This window comes from Tubulanus polymorphus, chromosome 6, assembly GCF_964204645.1.
Source record: "Tubulanus polymorphus chromosome 6, tnTubPoly1.2, whole genome shotgun sequence".
Lineage (NCBI taxonomy): Eukaryota > Metazoa > Nemertea > Palaeonemertea > Tubulaniformes > Tubulanidae > Tubulanus > Tubulanus polymorphus.
The window spans coordinates 17,570-29,011 of record NC_134030.1 but is presented as its reverse complement, the minus strand read 5'-3'; the positions used below and the strand labels follow the sequence as shown (position 1 = coordinate 29,011).

The following is an 11,442-nucleotide window of genomic DNA, read 5'->3' as shown; positions in this document are numbered from 1 at the left end:
TGCAGTGTGTAACTTGTATCAGTAGGAAGTCGAGGCCAAGCGGATTAAGAAGGATTAGGAAAGACTAGGAAGGATTAGTTTATTAGGGATTAGTAACGGAATTACTGAGCATTTCACATCAATAAATCCCTCAGATTTAATCCTTTAAAAGCTTTAACACTTTTCAAAACCAAATTAACGAGAAATTGAATTAAAATTAACACAGGATGAGACACAGAACCAAACTGAGATTTGGGGATGAGAGAGGTTATCAAGAGGTTAGGGATGAGAGGAGGTAGTCAGGAGGTAAGGGGATGAGAGGAGGTAGTCAGGAGGTAAGGGGATGAGAGGAGGTAGTCAGGAGGTAAGGGGATGAGAGAGGTAGTCAGGAGGTAAGGGATGAGAAGGAGGTAGTCAGGAGGTTATGGGATGAGAGAGGTAATCAAGAGGTTAGGGGAATGAGAGGAGGTAGTCAGGAGGTAAGGGGATGAGAGGAGGTAGTCAGGAGGTAAGGGGATGAGAGGAGGAAGTCAGGAGGTTAGGGGATTAGAGGAGGTAGTCAGGAGGTTACGGGATGAGAGGAGGTAGTCAGGAGGGTTAGGGGATGAGAGGAGGTAGTCAGGAGGTTACAGGATGAGAGGAGGTAGTCAGGAGGTCACATGATATGGAAGTCTACAAATGATTGATGTTAGGCTGTAATTAGTTGTGATACTGACAACTACAACAGATTAATGTCCACCCAGCAAACAACTTCAAAGAGATCAGAGAGAGGGAGAGAGAGGGGGGAGAAGGGAGGGAGGGAGGAGAGAAGGGAGGGAGAGAGAGGGGGAGGGAGAGGGAGGGAGGGAGGGAGAGAGAGGGGAAAGGGAGGGGGAGAAGGGAGGGAGAGAGGGAGGGAGAAGGGAGGGGGAGAAGGGAGGGAGAGAGGGAGGGAGGGAGAGAGAGGGGGAGAAGGGAGGGAGGGAGAGAAGGGAGGGAGGATTGAACTGCAGTATTTTGTGTGAAGCTATTGACACTGATTACAGTCAGAATAATGATAGTGGTAGATAATGAGGTCGAGAGGTCACCGTGTTTAAACGGGTCGAGGTCACATTGTTTATACAGATTTACAGGATCCAAGTATTTGATGTGTCAATACAGAGTGGGGCAAAAAACACGGTACAAGTCAATACAGAGTGGGTCAAATATCAGTGAAGGCGAGGCATAAAATAAATACCATTTGAACAAGTCATATACAAAGGTCCTGGTATTGTATGAGATACTGGACCCTGTTTAAGTAGTTTCAGCCCCAATAATTAAAGTATTGTAAATTAGATAAAGTGGATTGATCATAGGCTACAGTGAATTATATATTAACTGATTTTAGATAACGCATGATTGAGTCTGACTGACTCAAACTGACTCAAGAGTCAAGAATCTCCAGTGTATATATGGGATGCTTCATAGTGACTAATTATATCAGTAGGGAGATGAGTGAGTGAGAGAGAGAGAGAGAGAGAGGGAGGGAGGGAGGGAGGGAGGGAGGGAGGGAGGGAGGGAGGGGAGGGAGAGGGAGAGAGGGAGGGAGGGAGGGAGGGAGGGAGGGAGGGAGAGAGAGAGGGAGAGAGGGAGAGAGGGAGAGAGAGAGAGAGAGAGAGAGAGAGAGAGAGAGAGAGAGAGAGAGAGAGAGAGAGAGAGGGAGAGAGAGAGAGGGAGAGAGAGAGAGAGAGAGGGAGAGAGAGGGAAAAGTAATATATTGGTTCAATAGCTAACGTACTGTACACACTGACTACATATGATAAGATAGTTTACTAGTAAATGTCAGTAGAATTGATAACCCCCTTCTCCCCCTCTCCCCTCTGCCCCCTGAGACCACAGTTTGTGTGGTGATCATCATAAAATTCTCTTATCTAACTGCACTTATATGAGGTGAATATAACAGTATTTACAAATGTGACCTGTAGCTTCGCAATCAGATAAACACTGCTGACTGACAGTATCGCCATCTATCAACACATTTCAAAACCAATTCAACTGATAACAATAAACTGAAAACAATTATTAATAGCAGCTCTCGCTGTCCTGAATAGGCTAACCAGAAACTAAATCAAAATTGATAAACACACAAAACTAACATTCACGATGAATGTTGGACAATAATCCTTTTATATAATAGCTAGACTTTATATGATCCTATAAAAATATAATTTCAGATATCACAGCGCGAGATCCAGGGGGGGGGTTCAGGGGTCGTGACCCCGCTGATCAGCTACCAAAAAATTTTTAAAATTTGTTTTCTTGAAGGAATGTAATTGCTTACTCAAGACAAGCCAAAAAAAAAAAACGGCACCATATCATTTCAGAGAAAATTTAAAAAAGAATTCCCTCACTGAGATAAAATCACTTTTAGAAGGAAGAGGGAACTGTCAATATACATAATGTCCAAACAAATGATTCCTGGAAAGTTTGAATTCTGCACACTGTGATTAAAAAAGAACCTCGTGTTTATCACTTTTTTCATCATTCAAACCAGGATTCTCATTCAGCGGAGGTGAACAATTTCTTTTGCTTGTTTTTTCACGGAATTTGTTGCACAGATGGGAATAAAAATCTAAAAAAGACTTTTTATTTAACTTTTCTGCACTATTTCGGGAGGCGGTTCCCGTAAACCAGGCTATCAAAAAAGGCCTAATAGGGGTGATAGGTGTTAAATTATTCTCTTACCTTCGTCCCTTGTTTTCAGTAAATTAGCGAAATAGACTGCTCCGAATGTATAAATATCTTCGGGTTGTTTGCGAAGAACTTCACGAGCGAATCCCTCCAATAAACTCTGAAATCCTCGCGGAACTCTCAGTTTCGTATTCGAGAACGGTACTGCCATCTTTTATTTATTCGATTAAACACAATTCTATCTTCGACTCAAAATTGATTTGAAATTTGTTCAGTTTACTGAAAATAAAACCAGTACTAAATGAGCGATAGACTCTCTAAAGAATGACTTCCACCAGTGACTCTCCTTACAACGACTTCCACCAGTGACTCTCCTTACAACTTCAACAGTGTATGCCTATAGGCCTATGTGTGACTGGTTACCCTTAGCAACGAGTCAACAATCAGCAGAGAATAAGCCTCGCACAGACGTGAACTCAACGACACGAGGCCCCCCGCCTGAGTTCTGACTATAAACTCCATTGAAGATTAGGTTCCTTTAATCAATCAAACAACTTCATACGATTTGAGAAACTGAATTAAATCTATTTAAGAATTAAAAATGTTTTACTTAAAACTGAAGCGGCTCGGGGTTAAAAGCCTTGAGACTATTATTGTATAAATTGTGTTAAAACTATGAACCTGCTGCATAGTGCATGTCTGTACCATGCATGCACGGGGGGGGGGGGGGATGGCTGGGGGAATTGTTTTTATTTACTTTAGAGGCAGGTGGTGGAGTATTGTGGTTGCCACACACAGGATAGCTATTGATATTCATTCAGTAAGTTCTAAATTGTCATTTAATTGTTATTTTACTCTGATAACTAAAAAAAGTGAACTTCGCCATGTTTATTTGTTTTTCCAAAGCGGAATTCTAACAGTTGAGTTGAGTTGTTGATGGGGCCGGGGACGCGCAGTGGTGACCAGCGCCGTCACGCACTGTGTGGTGGTCTGGGCCGCAGACTGATCAATAGTGATCAGTAGTTATCAGAGTGAGTTGTTCTGATGCCTCACTGACCACTCAAACTCACCTGCTCGTCCTTAATTACGTCTACAAGTAATGTGTATCGGACTGTAACGCGGCGGCCATTAATAAACAATTCCCGTAGTACACACTGAGAGGGCGCTGCGTACTCGCTTACCGCGGATAGCGCCGTACTCACCTGCCGCAGCTAGCTGTGGCTCCAATCTATAGGTTAGAACTGGTTTATTCAAACCAGATCCAGGCCTAATGAAATGTTATAGGATTTTGAAAAAATAAATTTTACTTTGTAGATTTCCAGATCCAAAAAATTTCCAAAGAAAGAAAAGAACTATTTGAAATGAAGAAAACATAACAAACTGCTAATTTATTTACCAAAACAACTTAAAGACTGACGCTGAGGTTGCAACAACATTTACAGCTATATATACAAATAATAGAAAACAAAACAATAATAAATCCTTGAATATCTGAAACTAAGAATAAATAGTTTGAAAAGTTTCTTTAAGCATGTATTTAACAACGTGAGGGGACTGTATTCCTGAAAATAACAGGATAGCCTGTAGTTGAAATAAACTCCACTAGTTTAAGGCAATATTTTAGACTTGTTTTTCATTTTTAATCTTATTACGGGATTTTACATCATGGACTCACAGTGTTTCATCAATGGTAACCTATTCCATTGTCTAGGTCTAGAATGGACCAGGACTCGGTCTTGAATGGACTAGGACTCGGTCTAGAATGGACCAGGACTCGGTCTTGAATGGACTAGGACTAGGTCTAGAACGGACTAGGACTCGGTCTAGAATGGACCAGGACTCGGTCTTGAATGGACTAGGACTCGGTCTAGAATGGACCAGGACTCGGTCTTGAATGGACTAGGACTAGGTCTAGAACGGACTAGGACTCGGTCTAGAATGGACCAGGACTCGGTCTTGAATGGACTAGGACTAGGTCCAGAACGGACTAGGACTAGGTCTAGAATGGACTAGGACTAGGTCTAGAACGGACTAGGTCTAGAACGGACTAGGACTAGGTCTAGAACGGACTAGGACTAGGTCTAGAACTATGTCCAGGTCTAGGTCCAGAACGGACTAGGACTAGGTCTAGAATGGACTAGGACTAGGTCTAGAACGGACGAGGTCTAGAACGGACTAGGACTAGGTCTAGAACGGACTAGGACTAGGTCTAGAACGGACTAGGACTAGGTCTAGAACGGACTAGGACTAGGTCTAGAACGGACTAGGACTAGGTCTAGAACGGACTAGGACTAGGTCTAGAACGGACTAGGACTAGGTCTAGAACGGACTAGGACTAGGTCTAGAACGGACTAGGACTAGGTCTAGAACGGACTAGGACTAGGTCTAGAACGGACTAGGACTAGGTCTAGAACTATGTCCAGGTCTAGGTCTAGAACGGACTAGGACTAGGTCTAGAACGGACTAGGACTAGGTCTAGAACTATGTCCAGGTCTAGGTCTCTGTGGTAAAAAAGTGAGATAAGTTTTACACATTGGACAAGTCGGATTAGTCTTAATACATCTCACCAGACATTTACCATGAAAATAATGTTTACAACCAGTAACACGAGCTGAGTTCATTCTCGATAAACAAACAGCGCAAACATCGTTTAATTTATACAACTCATCGAACGAAGCTTTCGCAAAATAATTCAACTGTTTCAAATAAAATAGTAATATTTTTGAAACCCGTTTTGCCTCGGTGAACGCGGGATAACAGATAGTGAATGCGATGAGAGTGGCCGGAGCGTAGGATGTTAGAGGGTTCGGTAAACTAGACTGTATTATCAGAACCACTATACACCCTATACCCATCATAAACACAATCATCGATCGTAACAATCGAACGTAGAATTTCTCTAAACCTTCGAAACAATCACAATCAAACGATTTTAATTTCAATATGAAACTATTAACGGCGATCTCCTGAGACGCGACGTAGAAACAAACGGTTAATGTTAAATACAACAATCCAGCTTTAATCAATATAAATACAACCAGTATTGCTGTCACCGCGGTTACCGGTATAACCCGAAACAATCTACGCTCGTCCCGATACAACAATACGCAATCAACGATTATCCCGTTACCTAGCAACGAAAATATCCACACGTACGAAACAAAGTTTGAATTTAAACATTGTTCGATCGAGAAATAAAACACAATATCAGTCGACATTCTCCATAGCGACCGATACCGTGGCAACGGTACCAATAGCAACCTCCGGCCTCGGCGTAAAGCGCCATCTATAATCGGATGAAGTCGTGAAGTAACCGAACGAAGATTCATCGTCAAAACATGTCTGAGAATTCTCCGCGCTCCGCATAAAACAGCAACAATCGTAACTACGGGATACGAAGGAGTGGCAGCAAATCTGAAGAGTGTTTGAATAAACTGAGGACGATTTCGAATCACGATCAATGAAACAATGACCAGTAAACAACAACCTGTAAAATAAACAACAACCTGTAAAATAAACAACAACCTGTAAAATAAACAATAAACAACAACCTGTAAACAACAACCTGTAAAATAAACAGTAAACAACAACCTGTAAAATAAACAGTAAACAACAACCTGTAAAATAAACAATAAACAACAACCTGTAAAATAAACAATAAACAACAACCTGTAAAATAAACAATAAACAACAACCTGTAAAATAAACCATAAACAACAACCTGTAAAATAAACAATAAACAACAACCTGTAAAATAAACAGTAAACAACAACCTGTAAAATAAACAGTAAACAACAACCTGTAAAATAAACAGTAAACAACAACCTGTAAAATAAACAGTAAACAACAACCTGTAAAATAAACAATAAACAACAACCTGTAAAATAAACAATAAACAACAACCTGTAAAATAAACAGTAAACAACAACCTGTAAAATAAACAGTAAACAACAACCTGTAAAATAAACAATAAACAACAACCTGTAAAATAAACAATAAACAACAACCTGTAAAATAAACAGTAAACAACAACCTGTAAAATAAACAATAAACAACAACCTGTAAAATAAACAATAAACAACAACCTGTAAAATAAACAATAAACAACAACCTGTAAAATAAACAGTAAACAACAACCTGTAAAATAAACAATAAACAACAACCTGTAAAATAAACAGGGGGAGGGGGACGCAGGTGATACCGACCTGTAGGGCCGGGGGTGGGGAGGGGTGGGTGATACTGACCGGTGGAGCCGGGGGTTGGGTTGGGTTGGGTTGGGTAGGGTGGGTGATACTGACCTGTAGGGCCGGAGGTGGGGTGGGGTGGGGTGGGTGATACTGACCTGTAGGGCCGGGGGTTGGGTGGGGTGGGTGATACTGACCTGTAGGGCCGGGGGTGGGGTCGGGTGGGTGATACTGACCTGTAGGGCCGGGGGTTGGTTGGGGTGGATTTTGGGTGGGGTGGGTGATACTGACCTGCTTTACGCAGTCGATGTCTAAAACCTGTTATCATCCTTCTTACTGTTAATCATTATCTGAGATTGTGGAATCGATCTGATCCGGGCTAGTGCTCAGGTGCTGGACTTGCTGGTCCTGGTCCAGCTAGTGCTGGACCTGGTCCGGTTGTCCAGGCTAGTGTTGGACCGCTGCTTGCTTGCTGGTCCTGGCTGGCGCGGCCGGGCTGGACAGGAGGAGTTACGGAGCGAAAAGGGGTCTCTTCATCATCACTTCTCACCTGCCTCTCTAAGAAAATAAAAACAAAAACAATGATTTAAACACATTCCTTCGATATGAGTTAAATTTCAACTTTAGAACACTTACATTACATCACACTGCGATTGTAAATAAAAAAAATGAATTTGAATTGATATTTCACCCATAGGTGCTGCCATCTCGTGATGTTTTGCTAAACTGAAAAACATATAGGTTTTGATTATGTGCCTGTAGATATTTTAAATATAGTTTTTCTTTTAATAGAAATCGTTGTTGTAATTTTCAGTCTGTTTTTTTTCACAAGGAAAGATTTTAAAAAAAGTTTATTTGTTTCAATAAAGTGGTGATTGGATTGAGTTGAAAACAATTATGTTTTTATTTTTGTAGATTTCTACGGGTTTCAGATCGCTTTTTAAGTTATAGCCGTTGATTTTTATGCAATTATACAATTTCTATCAAACAGCTGTGAATAAATTAAAATTGAATTGACGTGCTGCCTTGACCTAGTGAGTAAGTGGTGGGAATTTCCGGGAATGTTGATCACGTAGGGTATAGATGATCAGTGGGCTGAGCGCGTCAATTCAGGACTTCGGACCCCCAAAAAATAAATTACTCGAATGATGACGGATTTTAGTGAAGTGAAACAAACGGCGCGAACAATGGAGGAAAGTTACTGGATTGAGAAAGAGGATGAAACAGAGGATTTATCGTATACAGAACTGATCAGCTTCCCGCAGTGGTTACATCAGCATCGATCAGAAACATTGAAATATCTGAAACTAAATCATAACAATTTAAACATGTTACCCGGACTTATCGGTTCATTCGTCAATTTAACGTATCTAGATATCAGTAATAATAGTATCACGTATTTAACGGATGAATTCGTCAAATTGAATCAGTTGAAAGTTCTAATCGCTAAAAATAACGGATTGACTTTAGACAGTTTACCGAAACAATTCGGACTCGTGAAATCGTTGGAAGTCGTGAATTTCGGCGGAAATAATTTTACAGAATTTCCACCTCAAATATTAGAATTGAGTTCATTAAAATGTCTTCATCTCGGAGCGAATAAGATAGTGAAGATTCCTAGTCAAATATATCAACTATCTCTGTAAGTATCCACCTCTATTGTTCCACATCATCCACGCTCACTTCTACATGGTCTAAAGTGGATCTGAATTACACCGATAAGTCGAGTTAAACTTTGAAACTGGGCTTACAGTTTATAAATCAGTTCAGTACTTGTCGGCTTGTTAACACAGACAGGACCAGTACGAGGTACAGTGGATCTATCCACTGTGGAACCTGGTGGTATAGATATGGAAGTTTCACAGTTGTGGATACAGGCGTGGACAGAACTGTGGAGCCATTCACTGTGGAACCTGTTCAAACTGTGGAAGTGGACTTAAAACTGTGGATCTAGTGTGGAACTTACTGTGTGCAGGGTTTGAATTAGATATTGTTTTTATTTGCAGATTGCGCCACCTATATGTCGGTGGTAATGAATTGATAGAAGTTCCGGCTGAATTAGGTCACCTGTCGTGTCTGGAGTCGCTGGTACTGTGCGATAACGCGATACAGACTCTACCTACAACACTATCTCATCTACGTAATCTACGCTCTTTAAGTCTACACAATAATCAACTACAAACTCTTCCTCCAGCTGTGGCTTCATTAGATTTAATAGAACTCAGTTTACGTAATAATCCTCTAGTCGTCAGGTTAGTATCCTACTGCACACTTATGCCACCTGGTGGAGAGCTGCAGTGTTACAGTTAAATGTATATATATATATTGTAGGTTTGTAAGAGATCTTCCACCTGAAATGCCGTCATTGTTAGAATTAGCCGGACGCATTGTTAAAACTAATAACATACAATATACAGCAGCTGATCTACCGAGAAATTTAATAGATTATTTGAAATCAGCTCAAAGATGTGTGAATCCAAGGTGTAAAGGTATGTATCTCCCCCTTGTCCCTAGATCGGACCGGAGTATCCCCTGGTCCGGACCGGAGTATCCCCTCCGGGTCCAGACCGCAGTATCCCCCTGGTCGGGACTGGAGTATCCCCCTGGTCCGGACCGGAGTATCCCCCCTGGTCCGGACTGGAGTATCCCCTGGGCCGGACTGGAGTATCCCCTGGTCGGGACTGGAGTATCCCCTGGGCCGGACTGGAGTATCCCCTGGGCTGGACTGGAGTATCCCCCTGGTTCGGACTGGAGTATCACCTGGGCCGGACTGGAGTATCCCCCTGCTCCGGACTGGAGTATCCCCTGGTCGGGACTGGAGTATCCCCTGGGCCGGACTGGAGTATCCCCTGGGCCGGACTGGAGTATCTTCTGGTCGGGACTGGAGTATCCCCCTGGTCCGGACCGCAGTATCCCTCCTGGTCTGGACCGGAGTATCCCCTGGTCGGGACTGGAGTATCCCCTCCTGGTCCGGACCGCAGTATCCCCCTGGTCGGGACTGGAGTATCCCCCTGGTCCGGACTGGAGTATCCCCTGGTCGGGACTGGAGTATCCCCCTGGTCCGGACTGGAGTATCCCCTGGTCGGGACTGGAGTATCCCCCTGGTCCGGACTGGAGTATCCCCTGGTCGGGACTGGAGTATCCCCCTGGTCCGGACCGGAGTATCCCCTGGTCGGGACTGGAGTATCCCCCTGGTCTGGACCGGAGTATCCCCTGGGCCGGACCGGAGTATCCCCTGGGCCGGACTGGAGTATCCCCTGGGCCGGACTGGAGTATCCCCTGGGCTGGACTGGAGTATCCCCCTGGTTCGGACTGGAGTATCACCTGGGCCGGACTGGAGTATCCCCCTGCTCCGGACTGGAGTATCCCCTGGTCCGGACTGGAGTATCCCCCTGTGTTTATCATTGTTATTATTATTTCAGGTGTTTATTTTTCATCACACGTGGAACACGTGAAATTCGTTGATTTTTGCGGTAAATATCGGTTGCCATTGTTACAGTATCTCTGCTCGGTTACGTGTACTATTAAAAAACCATCAGTTGCCTATAGCAACAGTAGCAGCAGCAGCGAATCAGAGACTGATGATTTAGATGAAATCGCTAGGAAGAAATTAAAGAAGGTTTTACTCGGTTAAGACTGCTGTTAAAAGGGGGCGCTGTGAGACTGCTGTATTGTATTGTATAATAAACTGTTCATCTTCAAATATCTAATTCTTTCTTTTGTTTCATGTGAATTCAGCTCGAGGGAGGGAGAGAGAGGAGAGGAAGGAGAGAGGGAAAGGCAGAGAAAAAGAGAGGGAGGGAGGGGAGAGGAAACAACAGAGAGGAGAGAAAGGGAGGGAGGGGAGAGGAAACAACAGAGAGGAGAGAAAGGGAGAGGAGAGAAAAAAACATGTAGCTACATTGTAGATGTTGATCAAACAATATAAAGCCAAGCAGTGACAGCATAAGAGTGAATTTATTTGTCCTGTCAGATCTGAGGAAAACAACTGTATTGATTATCATAGTTTATGGTCTGAAAATTTCGAGATTAAAATTGATTTTGTTTAAATTCTTCCTGTGGCATGTGAGTCTACCGCTTTACCGGATGGCAATACTTTCGCCGAGCAAAGAGTTTCATTCAAAAGGGGTTGAAAAACAATTTAAAAAGCACATTCCCCTTAAATAAAAGTTTAAAGTTGAAACAATTATGAATTTGAAATGAACTACTGTTGAGTAATGTATGAAATCTGACCAAAAAAGTTGCAGTATTCCTCACATGCCAAAGTAGACTTGCGAGGCTGTATTAAATCTCAACCGTTCAGTGCTGCCCCTATGAATAACGATAGCGGAATTTCTGTGAACTAAAATATTTACCGCTAGAATATGAATTTACTTATCACGTATGATACCCGGCCTGTTGGCGCCTGATTCTAACAAACTATGCCCTGTCCTAAATTCTAAATGAGAACTTTATTTTGGTGACTCTTTGCAATAATTATTTCTCAGAATAAAGTGTTCATGCCATCAGGCTCGGATCACTCCGCAGCAGATTGTCAAAAACTTCCTTTAGTTCTTTCCATATTTTTGCGGGGAGATAATTAACATAGGTTATAAACACGGCCATTACTCTCATTCCACATAGCAAACTC

General features: G+C 42.5%; 3 protein-coding genes across 5 annotated transcripts in view; 1 reads left to right on the top strand and 2 right to left on the bottom strand.

Annotated features, from left to right (window-relative positions):
* The window catches only part of LOC141907141 (uncharacterized), a 45,442-nt gene extending 41,676 nt beyond the window's left edge, over positions 1-3,766 (bottom strand). For all 3 annotated transcript variants that reach the window (XM_074796715.1, XM_074796717.1, XM_074796716.1), the window contains exons 1-2: positions 3,699-3,766; positions 2,683-2,907 (exon numbers count right to left, since the gene is read on the bottom strand). In XM_074796715.1, the coding sequence (XP_074652816.1) occupies positions 2,683-2,839 (157 nt within the window). In that variant the 5' untranslated portion in view covers positions 2,840-2,907; positions 3,699-3,766. The remainder of the gene's footprint in view (positions 1-2,682; positions 2,908-3,698) is intronic.
* Positions 3,767-4,986: 1,220 nt separating this feature from the next.
* LOC141907357 (uncharacterized) lies at positions 4,987-7,502 on the bottom strand. Its single transcript, XM_074796970.1, has 3 exons — positions 7,449-7,502; positions 7,104-7,370; positions 4,987-6,115 (listed from the first exon to the last, which is right to left on the bottom strand). The coding sequence occupies exons 2-3, from the start codon at positions 7,138-7,140 to the stop codon at positions 5,082-5,084; spliced, it is 1,071 nt and encodes a 356-aa protein (XP_074653071.1). The 5' UTR covers positions 7,141-7,370; positions 7,449-7,502; the 3' UTR covers positions 4,987-5,081.
* A 348-nt stretch (positions 7,503-7,850) lies between these two features.
* Positions 7,851-10,532, top strand: LOC141906869 (leucine-rich repeat-containing protein 58-like). Its single transcript, XM_074796316.1, has 4 exons — positions 7,851-8,454; positions 8,819-9,064; positions 9,144-9,301; positions 10,235-10,532. The coding sequence occupies exons 1-4, from the start codon at positions 7,958-7,960 to the stop codon at positions 10,444-10,446; spliced, it is 1,113 nt and encodes a 370-aa protein (XP_074652417.1). The 5' UTR covers positions 7,851-7,957; the 3' UTR covers positions 10,447-10,532.
* The last annotated feature ends 910 nt before the right edge of the window (positions 10,533-11,442 follow it).